The sequence below is a fragment of the Sciurus carolinensis genome, chromosome 10 (assembly GCF_902686445.1).
Source record: "Sciurus carolinensis chromosome 10, mSciCar1.2, whole genome shotgun sequence".
NCBI classification, from domain to species: Eukaryota; Metazoa; Chordata; class Mammalia; order Rodentia; family Sciuridae; genus Sciurus; species Sciurus carolinensis.
In genome coordinates, this window is record NC_062222.1 from 106,196,790 (window position 1) to 106,214,263 (window position 17,474).

The window sequence follows — 17,474 nt, forward strand, 5'->3', positions numbered from 1 at the left end:
GGGATTCTGTCCAAGTCCTATTTTCTCATTGGGGTTTTATAAACCAGTACAAAGTAAATGGAATATTCAGATTCACTTGGCTGATTAGATGTAGTCCATCATATAAATACTATTTGTAATGTTTTATTTTATGTAATAGCCAACACTTGGGTAATAATAATCATAGTCATTCTAAGTGCTTTGACATGTGGTAGCTTATTTATTTTTCCTATCCACCTGACCCAAATTAGTATTCAACCTTGCCATGTTGAAAAGATGTGGCTTCCTTTGCTATTCTAAAATTCACTCATCTTGTGGTTTTAGATTATCTTGGATTTCTACAGTTCCTTTTCATACCATAATAGCAGAAAACAACAGTCAGGTTGTTTGTCACATTCAGCAGACAGACTGAGACTGTATAGTGCTAAATATTAATTTCACTTTTGGAAAAATAATTGCTCCTTGGGGGCTTCAAAATATTTTTGTAGACTAGTTTATACTTTCTTTAGTACTTTCACAAAAGTTGCCCTAATCTTGTGCTAAAAACACAAGATTGTGTTCAAGTTGGGAAAGAAGGTAAACCCTAAATTGTGATTTGACAGATTATTATATAATGGGAAAGAATGTTTATAAGATAGTGGGCTCCCTTAGGTCTGAAGAGCTGGATAAATCCCCTATCCCTGAGCCCAACACGACTTATTTAACATACTCTTCGCTTATTTAAAAATTTTTAAACAGGGCTTACCAGCAACCTCAGATATCAAAGACATTGACAGTTTGATGAGAATTTCTGGCAAAATTGAGTGTGAAAGTCCAAACAGACATCTCTATGATTTTGTTGGAAATATAAGACTTGATGGACATGGGTATGTAAAAGCATATTTGCTGCATTTTCTTGTGTTGTCAAATGTTTTCCAGTTCTGGGTACCTGTTATTTTCTTCTGCTCTAAGCTTGAATACTCAAAACAGTTTTTATAAGCTTGTCTGTGTTCCAACCCAAATTTTGTAAAAATATTGGATCTTAACTTTATTCGTGTGGTATAGGCTTTTCCCAGAGTTCCTGCCAATCTGGCAGTTGGATGTTTTCAAGGATATTCCATATTCCTGGTGGCTTGTTTTGTGGGTAAATAACCTATGGCTTGTTCTTTGACCAGAATATTTGTTATAGACTTAATCATCCAATCTTCATGGCCTGGGACCTTTTCTATGACCTCTGGATGTCTCGGGGAGTTCAGGCTGTAACCCCAAGGTGTTTATTGGGGAATATGTCTCCTTTGTGCAATTTTTCATATGCTTTTTTTTTCTGGGGGGCAGTGCTGGGGATTGAACCCAGGGCTTTGTGTGTGCAAGGCAAGTGCTCTACCACTGAGCTACACCCCCAGCCCTTATTTGCTCTTTGGTAAGCCATGTTATCATGTGTAATCATCTTTTGTTTTTCCTTGCTTCCTATTTTTCTCTCCTCTCCTCTTTCATACCACTTCTCTATCTCTTCCATCAATCATTCAACCAGTATTGTGCACCTAGAGGGATAGGCCATTTACAGATATTAAGGAGGTACCAGTGAATAAAGCAGATAAATACTCCTGCCCTGGTGTCTTACTTCATTCAGACCACTATAACAAAAATGCCTTAGATTGGACAATTTATAAACAACAAGAATATATTGCTCATAGTTATGGAGGCTGGAAAGCCTAAGACCAAGGTACCAGCAGACTTGGTGTCTGGTGAGGACATGTTCCTCATGGATGGCACTGGCTATATGTCCTCAGATGGTGGAGGCCCTTAGGACTTCCCTGCGAGGGCCCAAATCCCATTCATGAAGGCAGAGCTTTCATGATCTAATCACACCAAGACCACACCTCCTAACACTACTCTGTTAGGGATTAGATTTCAACTTATAAATATTGGGGGCAACAACATTCAGACCATATGACCTGGTGAGATTACTTTCTCATAGTAAGAGAAGGGCATACCAACAAACAATGAAATGATAAATAAGAAAATTCTGCCTCTACTAGAAAGCAATAAATGCTTTGAAAAAGATCCCAAAGGATAAGAGAGTGGGAGAATGTGGGGGGAAATCAGGATGGTTGCAGTTAGCCTCATTGAGAAGGTAACATTTGAGCAATGATGAGTAGGAGGTGAGGAACTTAGCCATATGAAGATATGGAAGGAGAGGATTCCAAACAAAAGAAATAGTGCAAGTTTTTAGTTATTTCATTACATGATCTTAATGTGCCTGGAGCAATTTTGGAATGTTAGGCCATTGTGGTGGGAATGGTGTGATCAGGAAGAGAGTAATAGAAGAAAAGCCAGTAGCAAATAGTGGGCCATATCACAGGACGCGTTGTAGGTCATTGTGGGAGTGGATTCAGAATGAAACGGGAATCCACTAGAAAGTTTTGAGGGAGGACGATCAGCAGTTCAGTTTTGGACCTAATAAGTTTGTGATGTACAAGTAGAGATGTCCAAGAGACAATTGAATATATATCTGAAGTCTGGGACAGATGTCCAGGGTGTGATAAATTTGGGAGACACTGGCAGAGATATTTAAAGCCATGGGACTGGAAGAAACCATTGAGAGTGAAAGGGTATAGGCAGAACAATTGAAAGACCCAAGGACTCTCCTAGGACTGTCCAACATTAAGAGGTTGTGAAGCTGGGGGTATGACTCAGTGGTAGAGAACTTCCCTACACTGCATGAGACCCTGGGTTCAACCCCCAGCATGGGAGTGGAGTAGGGGTGAGGTTGAGAAAAAAGGAGAGACTAGTGAAAGAGACTGAGACCACGTTTGTAGGATGGAAACCGAGAGAGAGGTGGCGGGGAAGAAACTGTATCAAGGCAGAAAGCAAGGCACTAAATTGGGTCAGATTAGAAGAAAACTGGATATAACCAGTTGGGTTTAGCTAGTGGACATCATTCAACTTGACTGGAACAGGTGGAACCTATGTTTGAGATCATGGAAGGAGTTGAGAATAACAGACTTTTTTCCCAAGGGGTTTTGTTGCAAAAGGGAGTAAAGAAATGGGGTAGAACCTAGCAGAAAGAGTGGGAGCTTTTCTGCTTCCCTTGTCTTCTTTCACCTTTTACCCTCCCTTTATTCCCTGAATCCCGTACAGTATATTTTATGTGCCAGGCATTTGTAGTGGTCAACTAAACATCAACCAGACACACTGGTTCAGCCCACCAACCTGGGAAAATGTTGTTGATGCTTTCATTATTTTGTAATTGCATTATTAGAGATTGGAACTCTAAAAGACATTCAAAGTACTCAGATCCACCAAAAGTTTGCCTGCAACCATCAAAGTAATTGATTTTTAAAATTTTCACCAAGTTATCTTTTCCTGAACATATGGTTGTAGACTAATGATAGATTTGGCCATTTATACAAGTAGTGCTTCTTTAGTCTGACATTCCTAACTGGCCAGCTTCCATTTCTTATCAGTTCCCGTTTAAATTGATTCCAGGCAAATCCATGCTGTCAAGGAGAAATTTTGTATGATGATGCCAAGACTTAGGATACAGATAGAATTTATATAATATGCTTTATTTTATATGAGAGGTGGAAATAGATCTTAAAGACCTCTGTAGCACATTTGATTTTGACTGTGATTACCCAGAGATTTGGAGATCCTTTGGAGTGAGTATACTTTGAGTCCTTTAAGGATGAGAGTCATGGTCTAATGCCAGAAGCTTTGAAATTCCAGCTGTGATGAAAACAAGTTCTTCTTGTTCTTAAAACAAGTTCTTGAAAAGTAGTGCATTTTGCTTTTTAACAGTTTGTACCTGTTTATTTCCAGTCAATCCATACTTCAAATGCTGAGTGACAGTTGCTATATTATTCCACATTGAATAAGTGAGGAACAGTGGATACCCATGATCCCTAGAGCATAGTTCGGCAGCTTCTCCAGAACTTCATGGAAACCTGCTATAGGCCCAAAGTCCCTTCCAACTCTGAAGTGCACCCCAAATCTTGAGACATATACAAGAAGGGATCTGCTGTGCTTTTGTTATGACTAATCTCCCAAAAGTTCTTATGCATAATAACCCAGTGTAATGGTGTTTTAGTCAGTTTTTTCACTGCTGTGACTAAAAGACCCCACAAGAACTATTTTAGAGAAGGAAAAGTTTATTTGGGGGCTCACGGTTTCAGAAGTCTCAGTTCATAGGCTGCTGGCTCCAAATTCCTTGGAGCTCGAGGTGAGGCTGAACATCATGGAGGAAGAGTGTGGTAGAAGGAAGCCCTTCACATGATGATCAGAGAGACAGACAAATATATACCCCAGTGCTCCTCCTCCTCCAGCCATCCCCTACCCACTTTCATTTACCACTCAGCTAATCCCACCAGGGGATTAATTCACGACTTGGGTTAAAGCTGTCATAACCCCATCATTTCTTCTCTAAACCTTCTTACATTGTCTCACACATGAGCTTTTGGGGGACACCTCACATCCAAACCATAACATTTGCTTTTACTTTATTTTTCTTATTAAAATGAAGGCTTAGTCATAGAAACCCTTGGACCATTAACTTTTGTATATTACATTTCCATCAAGTAATCCAATATATCTGTGATAGTGCTATATCCTTGTATGAGTTTGTATCACCTAATAACCTACTGTAGAGGGTAGGCTTACAGAAAACCCACAAGTGACCCAACTTAAACCTTGTTCATGAAAATGTGGCTTAAGTTATAGGAGATGAATAACTTCAAAATACTTACCATTCATTGGAAATGTATTTGTAATTCTTAGAGAACTGATCTTCAGATACTATAAAATAAATGACCTGGAAGTTTAAGTATAGGGATTTGGCTCTATGGGGAGGGATGATAATGCTATATATGGTGATATCTGTGTATTTTATCTTACTGTGTGTATGTGTGTGTATGTGCATGCACATGCAGAGAGAGAGAGAGAGTGTGAGTTTGAACCTCTATTATGCATAAAGCTATTTTTAATTTGATGTGTGGGTGTGTGTTGGGTGGTATGCTGCAGTTCTCTTAGCCCCACCATTTCCAAACATTTCAGGAAACTAAATCAACCTATTAATTCAGGAGAAGACATAAACAGGTTTGAGAATTAGCCTCCAAATTCCAAAACATTGTCTTCTCTTTCAGATAGCACATTAGTTTGCTCAGGCTGCTATAACAATATACCATAGACTAGGTCACTTTAACAGAAGTTTTTTTTTCACTGTTCTGGGTGCAGGAAATCTGAGATCAGGGTAGCAGTGTGGTTTGATGAAGGTTTTCTTTCTGTCAAGTAAAAGATGTCTTCTCACTGTGTCTTCACTTGGTAGAAAGACAGAAAGCTGTCTGGTATCTCTTTTTATAAGGGCACTAATCTCAACATGAGGACCCCACCCTTACACATGTTTTAAAATCTAATTACCTCCTGAAGGTGCCAACTCCAAACACCATCACATTAGGGAGTTAGAACTTCAGCATATGAATATGGAGCCAGGGTAGGGGTGTGTTCAGTCCTTAGGAGATTAAAAAAAAAAAGTTATAGGACTTGACCAGTATGATATTAAGGAGGAACAACGTTTATTTCCCAACAGTCAATAATTACTAACAGTTATTTTCCCAACAGTTGTTCATGTTTAAGAAAATTATTCTCTTTGGTGAGAAAATTACTTGCTTTCCAGAAATAAAGTAAATGTGAGTAGAGTTATTTTAATAATGTATAGTGACTATATAGTGAACTATGACTGTGCGTTCTTAAGCATTTTAGAAAATGTCTTTTCTAATGTCATTATACTCTATCCTAGCACTGTTCCTCTGGGAGCAGATCAGATTCTTCTTCGAGGTGCTCAGTTAAGAAATACTCAGTGGGTTCATGGAATAGTTGTCTACACTGGACATGACACCAAGCTGATGCAGGTGAGACTTTTATCCATGAAATATATGGTACCTAAGTCTTTTGGAAATACATTATTTGTAGCTCTCAGTGCAAAACCCCAAACAGAGCAGACCATCTGTCCCAGATTCCTCATCCCCACCCCACATATCCAGAATCTGGTACTCCAGTGAGGGAGCCTTGAGATCCCTCCCTATGAAAAGGGCTTTGTACATAGGAACACTGGAAATTTCACCAGAGATCACCAGGTGAATGAATAATTACATGTGTTGATCTGTTGGCAGCATTTTCTAACTATTGGTGATCATTTAAATTGTCAGTAACAGTGAGTGTTCTACATTAAAGTATGTGTCTTCTAATTCTATTTTAATGCAATGATCATACTTTAAAATTTTTTTCATACAATTTAAAGAAAAGTGTGAATCAAATTTCCATTTTTTCATAGCATTTTTATGTAAGGCTATTTTTGCCATCAGCTTTCATCCTAGCACTAATGTTTACACATGCCTGGGAGTGCTCCTTCTCTGCATCATGATACCATCTGTGTTGAGAAGTTCCATGGGTGTGGGAAACTCACTTGTAAATACTAAGTGAAAATCTATTCTTAAGGGCTAATATTTTTGTACATTGTATAGGCACCAAGATGTCATTAACAAGCAAGTGAAACTGTTCTTAGTTCTTCTATCCTTAGCCATTCTGTAAATCTTTGTTTTATACTGGTTATGATATATTAAATTTTTTGTCCAGTGGATCCCTTGGTTAGTACAGATCTAGCATAAATAATTTGAAAGGAAACTTTCCTTTGATATCTTTTATAATCAGGGCTACCTGCATTGCTGCTATGCTCAGTAAAATAATTACCAAATGCCACCAGAAATTTGAAGATGAGATTCTTCAAACATTGCCATCATAGTTGAGAGTTTCCAGGTGTCTGGTTGTAGGTGCATAGGCCTTGTCTTCTACTTTCTTGAGCAGAGACACTAATTAGATGTTTCTAGAGTACCTTATTTGCTTAAGTAGCCAAGTTCATCTCACCTGCCACAATGTCTGTTGAAGAAGTATTATTTCATTCTCTTCTTTCTTACTTTTTTTACTTCCTAGAAAACAGGTTTGGGTGGTATAGTATCCTTGAGAAAGAGAGATGCCTAATCACTGACACCTGTTCCACCTGGCTTGGGTTTTGCGTAATTTCCATGTACGCATATCTTTGTGCACTGACTTGTGACTCACTTTGTCATCCTCATCACATGCCAAGTACATGTCAACTAAACTCACAAAACTGTGTACATTTTTTTTTTTACTATTCATCTTGTCTTTTTTTTTTTTTTTTAATACAGAATTCAACAAGCCCACCACTTAAGCTCTCCAATGTGGAACGGATTACAAATGTACAAATACTGATTTTGTTTTGTATCTTAATTGCCATGTCTCTTATCTGTTCTGTGGGCTCAGCCATTTGGAATGGAAGGCACTCTGGAAAAGACTGGTATCTCAATCTAAACTGTAAGCAATAATGTCGTGATGGCACTATTTTTCTTTCATTAAGACATGGTTATTTCACAGTTGATCTTGATTTGTTTTATGGAATTTCCAGTTTCTAAAAAGAAGACCTTATTGTCAAGATAATTGGACATTTAATATTTATTTGTTAATGTGCTTTCCAATAAAAGTGCATAAAATTGTAGGATCACTAAATTTCCAAAATCCTTAAAAACACAATGGGCATTCCACAATAGTGAAAATGTTCAGTAAATATAGCTCTTAACATGATATTCATAAGTAAAAGCTATTCTTTAAAAATAGTTAACTATCTGATACAGAAAGTAGATTGTGTGCTCTAGCACACATGTGTGTGTTTTATTATAAAGTACTTTACATGCCTTAAAAATGTTTGAATTGAATGCACTTGCATTTGAACTCAATAATACAAGGAATCCTATGTTAATGTTCACCTTCACTGAGGGAAAGTGCTGTTAGATTCTTTGTGGAGCATGCATCCTTTTGCTCTTGTGCTATATAATGTGCCACCCTTGGGTATTTCTAGGAAGTGCATTTCCATTTGATAAATACTTAATTTCCAAGTGTGAAAACAAATTCTAATAAAGTCTTATAGCAAAAACTGATTTTTAAAATCTGCTTTTTATTACATTTATTTTACTTTGCAGCTATTCCAAGTTGTTTTTATACTCCCTAGTTTATTACATGAAAAGTGTTACTACTACCATCAGTTTGTTTCTTCATATTCTTTGCAATTTGTCTGGTATACCTGTTTCATTTTCCTTACTGCAAAGGAAGAGGCCGGCACAGTGGCACACACCTGTGGCACAAGAGGCTGAGGCAGGAGGGTCACAAGTGCAAAGCCAGCCTTAGCAACTTAGCAAGGCCCCAAGTAACTCAGCAAGACCCTGTCTCAAAAAAATTTAAAGCATGCTTTAAATTGAAAATGCTTTTAAGAATTCATATGAAGTGATTCTATGCAACTGAAATTTTACATTTATAAACCCTCTGTCTTATCTCTATTGTCTCTGAACTTGTGAAACAGAATTTGCAATACTTGGTAGTTCTTTCACATGTAGTACCACTACACAGTTCTTAATAGAATTAACAATGTAGCAAACACAAGTCCAGTTGTCCCTCAGTTTCCATGAATCATTGGTTCCAGGACAGACCAAGGATGCCAAAATCCACAGATGCTCAAGTCTCTAATATAGAATGGCATAGACTTTGTCTGTAAACCTGTGCATATTCTCCCGTATACTTTGATCTCTACATTACTTATAATGCATAATACAATTGTATATGCTATGCAAATAGTTGTTATACTATATTGTTTAGGGAATAATGACAAGGAAAAAAGTTTGCACATGTTCAGTACAAACTGTTTTATTTTCAGTCTGTGAATGGTTGACTCCATAAATGCAGAACCCACAGATATGGAGGACCAACTGCAATGCACTTCCATCTTGAAGGATGTATTTGAGAATTGGGACATATTACCAACAAAATGTTCCTCCCATATTATCCAGATAGCTGTATAATATGGACCATTCTTGTTATGCTAAATTTTTATCAGTGCAAATATAATAAAACTATAAATTATTATTCTTACCTCTCCCAACAGATGGTGGTGCTAATAATTTTGGACTGAATTTCTTGACCTTCATCATCCTTTTCAACAATCTCATTCCAATCAGCTTGTTGGTTACATTAGAGGTGGTGAAATTCACTCAGGCATACTTCATAAACTGGGTAAATATGAGTTATTGTATAATAGCAATACATTTCGTTTTCTTATGCTAAAGTCTTTCGATCTCTCAGGGGGAAGAAATCTTAATTATACCTACTTTTATTGACTACAAGATATTTTTGAGCCTAATGTAATTTTAGCAAAATTCCCTCTTCTTGGAATCACGTATGTTTATAAACTAGGCATCCTGAGAAAAATGGTTCTCTAGTTCAGGAAATCTATTTTGGGATAGTTAGTAGTTGTAGAGGAAGGAGACCATGAGATTGGAATTAATAAATATCTGGATTGTAGTTCTAGTGTTATAATTTGCTGCGTGCAAACTTTGCCTAATCCCTTGACTTGCTTGAAGTTTATTTTCTTGAACACAAACCCAGGGATGATAAAACATGCTTTACCCACATCTCCCAGTGACTGAATAGATCAAGGAATCTCTTGACCTAGCAAAGAGCTTCATAAACAATTAAGTACTGCAAATAAATACTGAGTTTGCTCCTGGTAACACCCAGATCATCTATCATGTTTATTCACCTTTACAGTTTATTTGTCCATACTATAAAAAAAATCTCAGCATGAATTTTTCTTCTTAATTATTTTCTTTAATTTTTATAATTATTGGTAAAATAGATTAGGCATCTATTTCCTAAAAAAATTTTAATAAAATATCGGATTTTCAGGTTTAGTTTATCAAAGTTGAAATTAATAAATTTATGTAAATTAAATAAATCTTAAGGCTTTTTCTGTCAGAAAGTTTTATTTTCCTTATTTTGAGAAATTTTATAGTTATTTCATAGTTATTTTTGTTTCTTAAATTATTAAACATTTTTTATATTTACAATATTAGGATTTTTAAAAATGCAGCCTATGATACTGTTTCTTTTTTTTTTTTAAACCACATTTCTTATATACAGATATTTTGTAACATTCCTGGTGGATGGAATACTAGAGATGGAAGACTCATTTTCCAGTCTTCCCTTACAAGTCAGCTTCTTCCTTGTGTAGAAATGAGCTTCTTAATTATCTCCCTTTGAGTCTGGTTCTGCTCAATGAATCTGTTATGAAAACTTTTGATTTTATTTCTGAATGGTAGCCTTCTAAGACATTTGAACTCAGTTTTCATTCCTGCTCTTCTGCCATATCATTTTCACCCTAATTAAACATCCCCCATCTCCTTTGATTGCTCTTTGTTTCATGCAGTTTCTAGATTACTCTCCATTCTGACCTCTCTTCCCTCTTCTCTAAACATAGCCCAGTTGGTTAATGTCTCTCTTAAAACATGGCTCGTAAAACTCAACAGCCTGTTCCAGAAGTGATGCTGATCAGTTCAGAACACAGACAGGAGAAAGGACTGTTTTGATTTAGAATCTGGCCTTTTTCATTTGATGTGTGAAATCAGTAAACCACAATCCTGACTTATTGGTAAACTTTTCTTCTATAGAAAATATTAATTTTGTTGGCTATTAGAGTCAACCCTCATGACTGCTGTGCACAAGGCAAGAACAGATTAAGTGCAGATATATATGTTTGTTTGGCTTTTGAGAGGTACATTTGTTTGGCTTTCAAGTATGCTGTGTAAGAAACTTGACCCAAAAGGTACAACCAGGTAGAATCTCTTGGATAATTTTGCCAGTGGTTTGATGGTCTAATTATTTGAGCAACTTTCAGTTGCTCTTTTCTAGCTCACATCATTAAGCACCTACCTTGTGTAGGACACTCCAGGGAATACTGTACATGTGTTATCTCATTTAGTCTTTACAGTGGGTCACCTTTATTGAAAATGGTCAAATGACAGCAAACCTAGATTGCCTGATTCCAGAAACATACTCTAACTACCATGCAGCTCTGCCCTCAATTTTCAATGCCAAATGGTGTCCTTTTTCCTTCTCTTAATCACAGAATCAATAAATGAGCAAATTGAGCAGTGAAGGAAGGGTTATCTTTGGCAAAGAATAGGGGAAGCAAAGAGAAATGCTTCTGTGAGATCAGTTTCTAGACCTGTTTGGGGCTGGGAGTTTGTAGATATGGGATAAGAAAAATTAAGGGTAAAAGAAATTAGATATGCTAATGAAGGGAATGAATATTCATGACTTTTTACCCCCCTGGGAACAAGTACAGATTTCCTAGGAATTCGCATGCCACCCTCTTTCACATCTTTTATGTTTCTTTCCGGTCACCATCATGGCAACTGGCATCTGTTATGGTGCTGGGGGTGTATCATTTAGGATGCAGATAGGATTATTGTGAAGTTAGAAGTTGTCAGGTGGTCACTCTGGTAGCCACCGTATTAGATCTAACTGGTATTTCGTTAGCCCACCTGAAGATGGACTTCTGGCCTACAAGGCGTTCTGTCCTCAAAGTTAAGGAAGAAATTCAGCTAGGTCATGTAGGCAGTGCAAGGCAAGGGTAGGGTAACACTAACTATGAAATATAAAATTCTATACTGAGTACTTTTCACAAAAATTAAATGGTATAGAAATAACAAGGAACTAAAATGCTTGCCTATAGTTCACCAAACAGTGATTTATTAAAAGAATAAAGATACTCTTAGCAGACTCAGTTTGTGTTCTCATTGCATAAAAGCCGATAGTGAGGTGATAAGAGTTGGTGGAAAGAAATTGTTTATTCAGGGTTAGATACTCGGAGAAGATGAGGGGAATCTTATCACACCCCCCCAAAAAGAGAACCTCTTAAACCTCTTAGGGAACTCAAATAAGTGAAAAGTTTATATAGGGAGGGAGGGGAGTTGCAGGGACAGTGGAAAGGAAGACCACATGCCGGGTAGGGTCTCTGTCATCCAGGGTATACTGTCTTTTTTATTTTTTATTTCATTTTTATTTTGGTGGATAATCACAACTGACCTCAATGTCTTTGTGCTGATTCCTATAATTCTTCTTTTTTTTTTTTAATTGTAAACAAATGAGAGAGCCTACAGAGTGGGAGAAAATCTTTGCCACTCATACTTCAGATAGAGCACTAATTTCCAGAATATATAAAGAACTCAAAAAACACTACACCAAGAATACAAATAATCCAATCAACAAATGGGCTAAGGATATGAACAGACACTTCACAGAAGAAGATGTACAGGCAATCAACAGATATATGAAAAAATGTTCAACATCTCTAGTAATTAGAGAAATACAAATCAAAACTACCCTAAGATTCCATCTCACCCCAATTAGAATGGCAATTATCAAGAATACAAGCAACAATAGGTGCTGGCGAGGATGTGGGGGAAAATGTACACTCATACATTGCTGGTGGGGTTGCAAATTAGTGCAGCCACTCTGGAAAGCAGTATGGAGATTCCTCAGAAAGCTTGGAATGGAACCACCATTTGACCCAGCTATCCCACTCCTTGGCCTATACCCAAAGGATTTAAAATCAGCATACTACAGAGATACAGCCACATCAATGTTCATAGCTGCTCAATTCACAATAGCCAGATTGTGGAACCAACCTATAATTCTTTAGACAAACATCTGACGTTTCTGCAAGTTAAACCTCACAGCAATTTATATGTTTGTGTTAGTCTGTACTCAGGACTAAAGAATAAGGAGGGGCCTAACACATTCTAATGTTATCTGAAGGTCTCCAGAGGTTCTGGGTTCTGTACATGGAAGAAAGGTTGTTTGGCAGTTAATATCTTCATCATATAGGTGTGGCTTTCCTGTAGAATTTAGAATGCAAAGGGAGAGGAAGCAACTCTGCAAAGGACAACTCCCAAAGGAGCTATCACTTCACAATACCACTTTCTTTTGAATTTTTACCCAATTCCATGTTACTGGTTGTATCAGTTACTTCTTTATTTTTTAAAGGATCTCGACATGCACTATGAACCCACAGACACTGCTGCTATGGCTCGAACATCTAATCTGAATGAGGAACTTGGCCAGGTAAGTGTTGAATCAGAAGTCAGATTGGGTATAATTTCTGTCATATGGGACAACTTCAGATGAAGTAGCAACTCCTAATTTTCCAATATTTGAATAATCAGCATAAGTACATTTTTAGTACATGTCTACCCATCTTCATTTTTAGTAAATGAAGTTCTCAACATTATTTAAAGCAGATTCTGTGTTCAAGGTAAGGTATTGCATAAACCTAGGCATGTCCCTCAATTGTTAGTCTGATGAGTATGGAAACTATTGACTATTTTGAGCTACAATCATAGTAATACATTTGTTCATAGCGTCCAACTAGAAAGCATGGGAAAACTCAAGTTGAATGAGTCTAATCAAATAGGAATTTTACATTTATAATTCATATGACACGTGTATAGTCATATATTGCTTAGCAATAGGGATGCATTCTGAGAAATACATTGTTAGCTGATTTTGTCATTGTGAAACAACACAGAATGTACTTTCACACACTGACAACTGTGTCTCACTAGGCAATATAATCTGGTGGTATCACCATCACATTTGTTTTCTTATATCATTGCTACTTTCCAAATCTTACTACTTAAATAGCATACAGGACAGAATTACTCTTTTTCTTACCAGTTCAGATGTTGTATGAAATTAATTGCACAAGTTATCACAAATTCTACAGTTGCTTGTTATATTGGGAAATGTCAACAGACATCCCAGCACTCTGTAACTGTTAAGTAACTATAGTGATACTCTCTAGTGGAAATTCAGACCACACTAAGGCATATTTCTCTATGCCCATAGTATTTTAAATATTTAAATAGTCTTTACTGACATATGAAAAAATTTGCTAAAATATTTTTAAAGTTGAATATGTGCTCTGATGTATGTGCAAGAACTAATCAGTTAATGACATTCATTGTACCCCTACAATGTAATGAAGTTGATTTAAAAAGTACAATTTAAAGGAATTTCCCTCCTCTAAAAAATTTGAAACATTAATCAAAATTTTTAAACTTTTTTTAGGTTAAATACATATTTTCTGACAAAACGGGTACTCTGACATGCAACGTAATGCAGTTCAAGAAGTGCACTATAGCAGGAATTGCTTATGGGTGAGTTTTTTCCCTTTAATTACAAGGTGATATACACATTTAATTAATACTAAATTTGGTACTCTTGGAAATTCTTATTAGAGGAGGGGTTTTTTTGTTTTGTTTTGTTTTTTTAATCAAGAAAGCAGCTGTTTTAATTTCAGGACACACATACTGTTTGGTATTATTTTCATTGGGGATGACGTAAGGTGGGTCTTTGCCCAGTAGGATTTTCAGTGTTTAGGGTTGTAAAAGGGTCTCCATCTGGCCTTGGTAATAAGGACTAAATATGTTTCTCTTCGCACTGAAGCGAGAGTGCCGCTTAGATGCAGTGGGACAGTGCACTTAGGCCTTGGTCAGTTTTCAAGTTAAAACGTTGTCGTTTCTCTTTCAGTTATGATTGGTGTTTCTTTTATCATCTCTCCTCTTAAAACTTATAGAGCAATCTGGCCTTCTGATGATGGGCAGGAGGTAGGGATGGGAAACTTTATTTTTTCCTTGTATCTTTTTTGTGGATACTGGGGACCACACTCTTACCCTGAGCTACATTCCAAGCCCTTTTTATTTTGAGACAGGATCTCACTGGGTTGCAGGGCTTGCCTGGCACCAGCAATCCTCCTGCCTCAGCCATCTGACTCACTGCATGTGAAATTCTTTTTAGTCCAGAAGATAATTAATATTAACAAAAGTTTTGTTTTGTTTTGTTTTTATCAGGCTAATAATGTTCTTGAAAACATGCTTGTTGGGCACCCATTTAATTTATATCTGACTTCTGGGTATGCTTGCCTCATCTGTTCAAAGTCTTCTCTTAGAAACACTTGTAGAGCAATATGGGAAGATTAAATTCTACATTTCCCAAAAATGATATGGTCAAAAATTGAAACACTCTTCTGGTTGGTTGACATTTTAAAACTATCCTTTTCCACAGTGGGACCTGTAAATAATGATCTCTTAATCACACAAATGGGTGCTTGCTTTGGGGTTATCTGGTTCATACCCACTCTTATTCACACTTTGTCTCTGAGCAGTAAGCTAATATAAAAAGAATATTGAAAATTTTTAAAAATTTCTTTGAACTAAATTTTGAGTTTTGGTTAAAATTACAAATATTTCATGAAAATTCTAAAGGTGCTTGGTTATTCCTATATTCAGGGTCTACAAAGAAATAGATGAAGGCAGACACACTTATTCTTTGGGACTGGAAAGAGTAACTAAAAAAGACTTCAATCTACGTGTATAAATGAAGTTAAAAGGAGTTGACTGAATGGCTTTTTCACACTGTGAACAGGCTGGTGGTCTGAGAGATGTGCTTGCATTTCCAGGGCTGGATACTGTCTTTGCATCTTTCCTCTTTATCTGAAGATTTCCTCATCCCCTTAGATCTAAGAAGCTCACCTCGCTACCTTCCTCCAGTCGCTCCTGAAACAGGAGAGTTGCAGTCACACTTTTTGGCGTCTTATACTTACACATTCTACCCACAGTTATCCCTAAAAATAGAAGCAAAGGCCTATTTTGATTCTAGAATTTGTCATATTATACATTTGCTGTCAGATTTATGGTTCCATCAGTTTTTACACAGATTCTACATGCATTCATAGATATTATTTCTACAGGGAACCTGTTCATTGGACTTTGTCCAGCTTCCAGGTGAATAAGCAAGTTCTAAACCTTTGTGATTATTGATCGTGAAATTATCAGAACAGAAAGTTAAAATGAGATCTCGTCTTTGTTCTGCATTTTATACAGGTTTTTCTCACTCTTAGGTCTTAAATACCTTGAGGTGGTAGCAGTGCTCTTCCTGTGTCAGTTGGTATCATCTTAAACAACTGAGAGGACAAGGGTGGGTTTGTTCAAAGTGTTGTTGTCACACGTAGTTTAAGTTGCCAGTGTAACAAAGTACCTCTTGGCAAGGTAGCATTTCTTAATGAGTTGCAGACATAGGCATGGGTTCCAGCATTATCTCTAGTTCTTCTTAGAGACCCTAGAAAATGCCTTTTCAGGTAATCCTGATGCTTAAAATTTAATGAGGCAGGAGACCATGCCATCTCTAATGATCTTCTCAAGATAGGAAGTTCTAACGTGTTTAGAAATAAAAACTCATCTCTTCTTTTGTTTGCAGAGTTTAACTGTATAAAAAGGTGTGTACATGGTTGCTCACAATGATTATTTTGTAAAAAGCAATAATCCCTCTTTGGATGTTATATAGTGTTTTCAAGAATACCAGAAGCCATTTTGAGTAAAGCTAGTCGTTAAGCTACTTTCAAGATTAATATATTATCTTGGCATTTGCACTTTAGGCATCCTTCCCCCAACTGAATTTTTAATAAAGATCCCTGCCCACACATCCTGGTGGATTGTCAGCATTGTAGAGAGTTGTGGCTATCTGAAGGCTTTAGGGAAACCATGACTTCTGAATGAGCATGTGTACAGCAGGTGACACAGCCCTGTTACCTAATTCTAGCCAGTGCCTATGGTTGAAGGATGGGAAAATTAATTACCGTCAACCACCTTGCTGTGGGATTTTCTCTGAGCACTCTTGGGTCACAGGAATCTAAACAGGTTCCCATTTGCCCCATAATAGTATTTGATAGGCATTTAATATGGGAAATTATTAGACACACGCACTTGTAGCCACAGCAGAAGAAAGCAAGATGTTTATCCCCCCAGGAGATGGTAATACAAACTTTCAAATGCCAGCCACTGCCTTTGCAGTTACGAATTTATAGCTCATCCTTCTTCAGCATGTCTGAACTTGAAATTAAAGCTGTTTTATCCTACATAATCAAAGGTGAGTCCTACTGCATTTTACTAGAAGGATAAGGTATGAAATCTTCAACTAATTCTGAACATCTCCTAATTTTATAAACAGAAAATATGAATGCTTCAAGTAATTATTTAGAATTTAATTTTAGTAAATTTTCTCTTATTTTGCTTAGTCTTTGCCCCACAGTTTGCCCTTTCGAATTCGTGATGGGAAACAGAATAAAAAGATTTGTACACAGTTGCTAGTGATAATTATTTTGTAAAGATCAACTTTGTGTTAGGGATGCCCCTGCTTAAATTTACTAGATTATTCCACTAGGTCTTTTTTATGGGACAGTTATAGTATAATAGTTCATTCCTAGGTATTAGCACATTTGTTTCATTAAAACACTTTATCCTGATTACAAAATATGTATGATTAATTTTCCCTTAGTTTTAACAAGCTTTTAAATTGCTAAGTTTAAATGTTTCTTACTGAATCTTGAATGCATTGCATAAAGTCAGTAAATTTTGTGGTACAGAGGCAAATTGGCTACGCAGGTCCAGGATGCCTTTGTACACCTGCTCAGCTAACCATAAATCATCATATTCTACTTACTGTACTAACTGCCATTCTTTCAGACTCAACTAAAAGTTTTCATTTTCCTAACATTTTGG

The 17,474-nt window shown here is 36.7% G+C and overlaps 1 protein-coding gene across 4 annotated transcripts in view; it reads left to right on the forward strand.

The window, feature by feature from the left end:
* The window catches only part of Atp8a1 (ATPase phospholipid transporting 8A1), a 216,025-nt gene that overhangs the window by 63,278 nt on the left and 135,273 nt on the right, over nt 1-17,474 (forward strand). For all 4 annotated transcript variants that reach the window (XM_047567308.1, XM_047567309.1, XM_047567310.1 and 1 more), the window contains 6 exons: nt 718-845; nt 5,753-5,864; nt 7,179-7,344; nt 8,963-9,090; nt 12,904-12,981; nt 13,987-14,075. In XM_047567308.1, the coding sequence (XP_047423264.1) occupies nt 718-845; nt 5,753-5,864; nt 7,179-7,344; nt 8,963-9,090; nt 12,904-12,981; nt 13,987-14,075 (701 nt within the window). The remainder of the gene's footprint in view (nt 1-717; nt 846-5,752; nt 5,865-7,178; nt 7,345-8,962; nt 9,091-12,903; nt 12,982-13,986; nt 14,076-17,474) is intronic.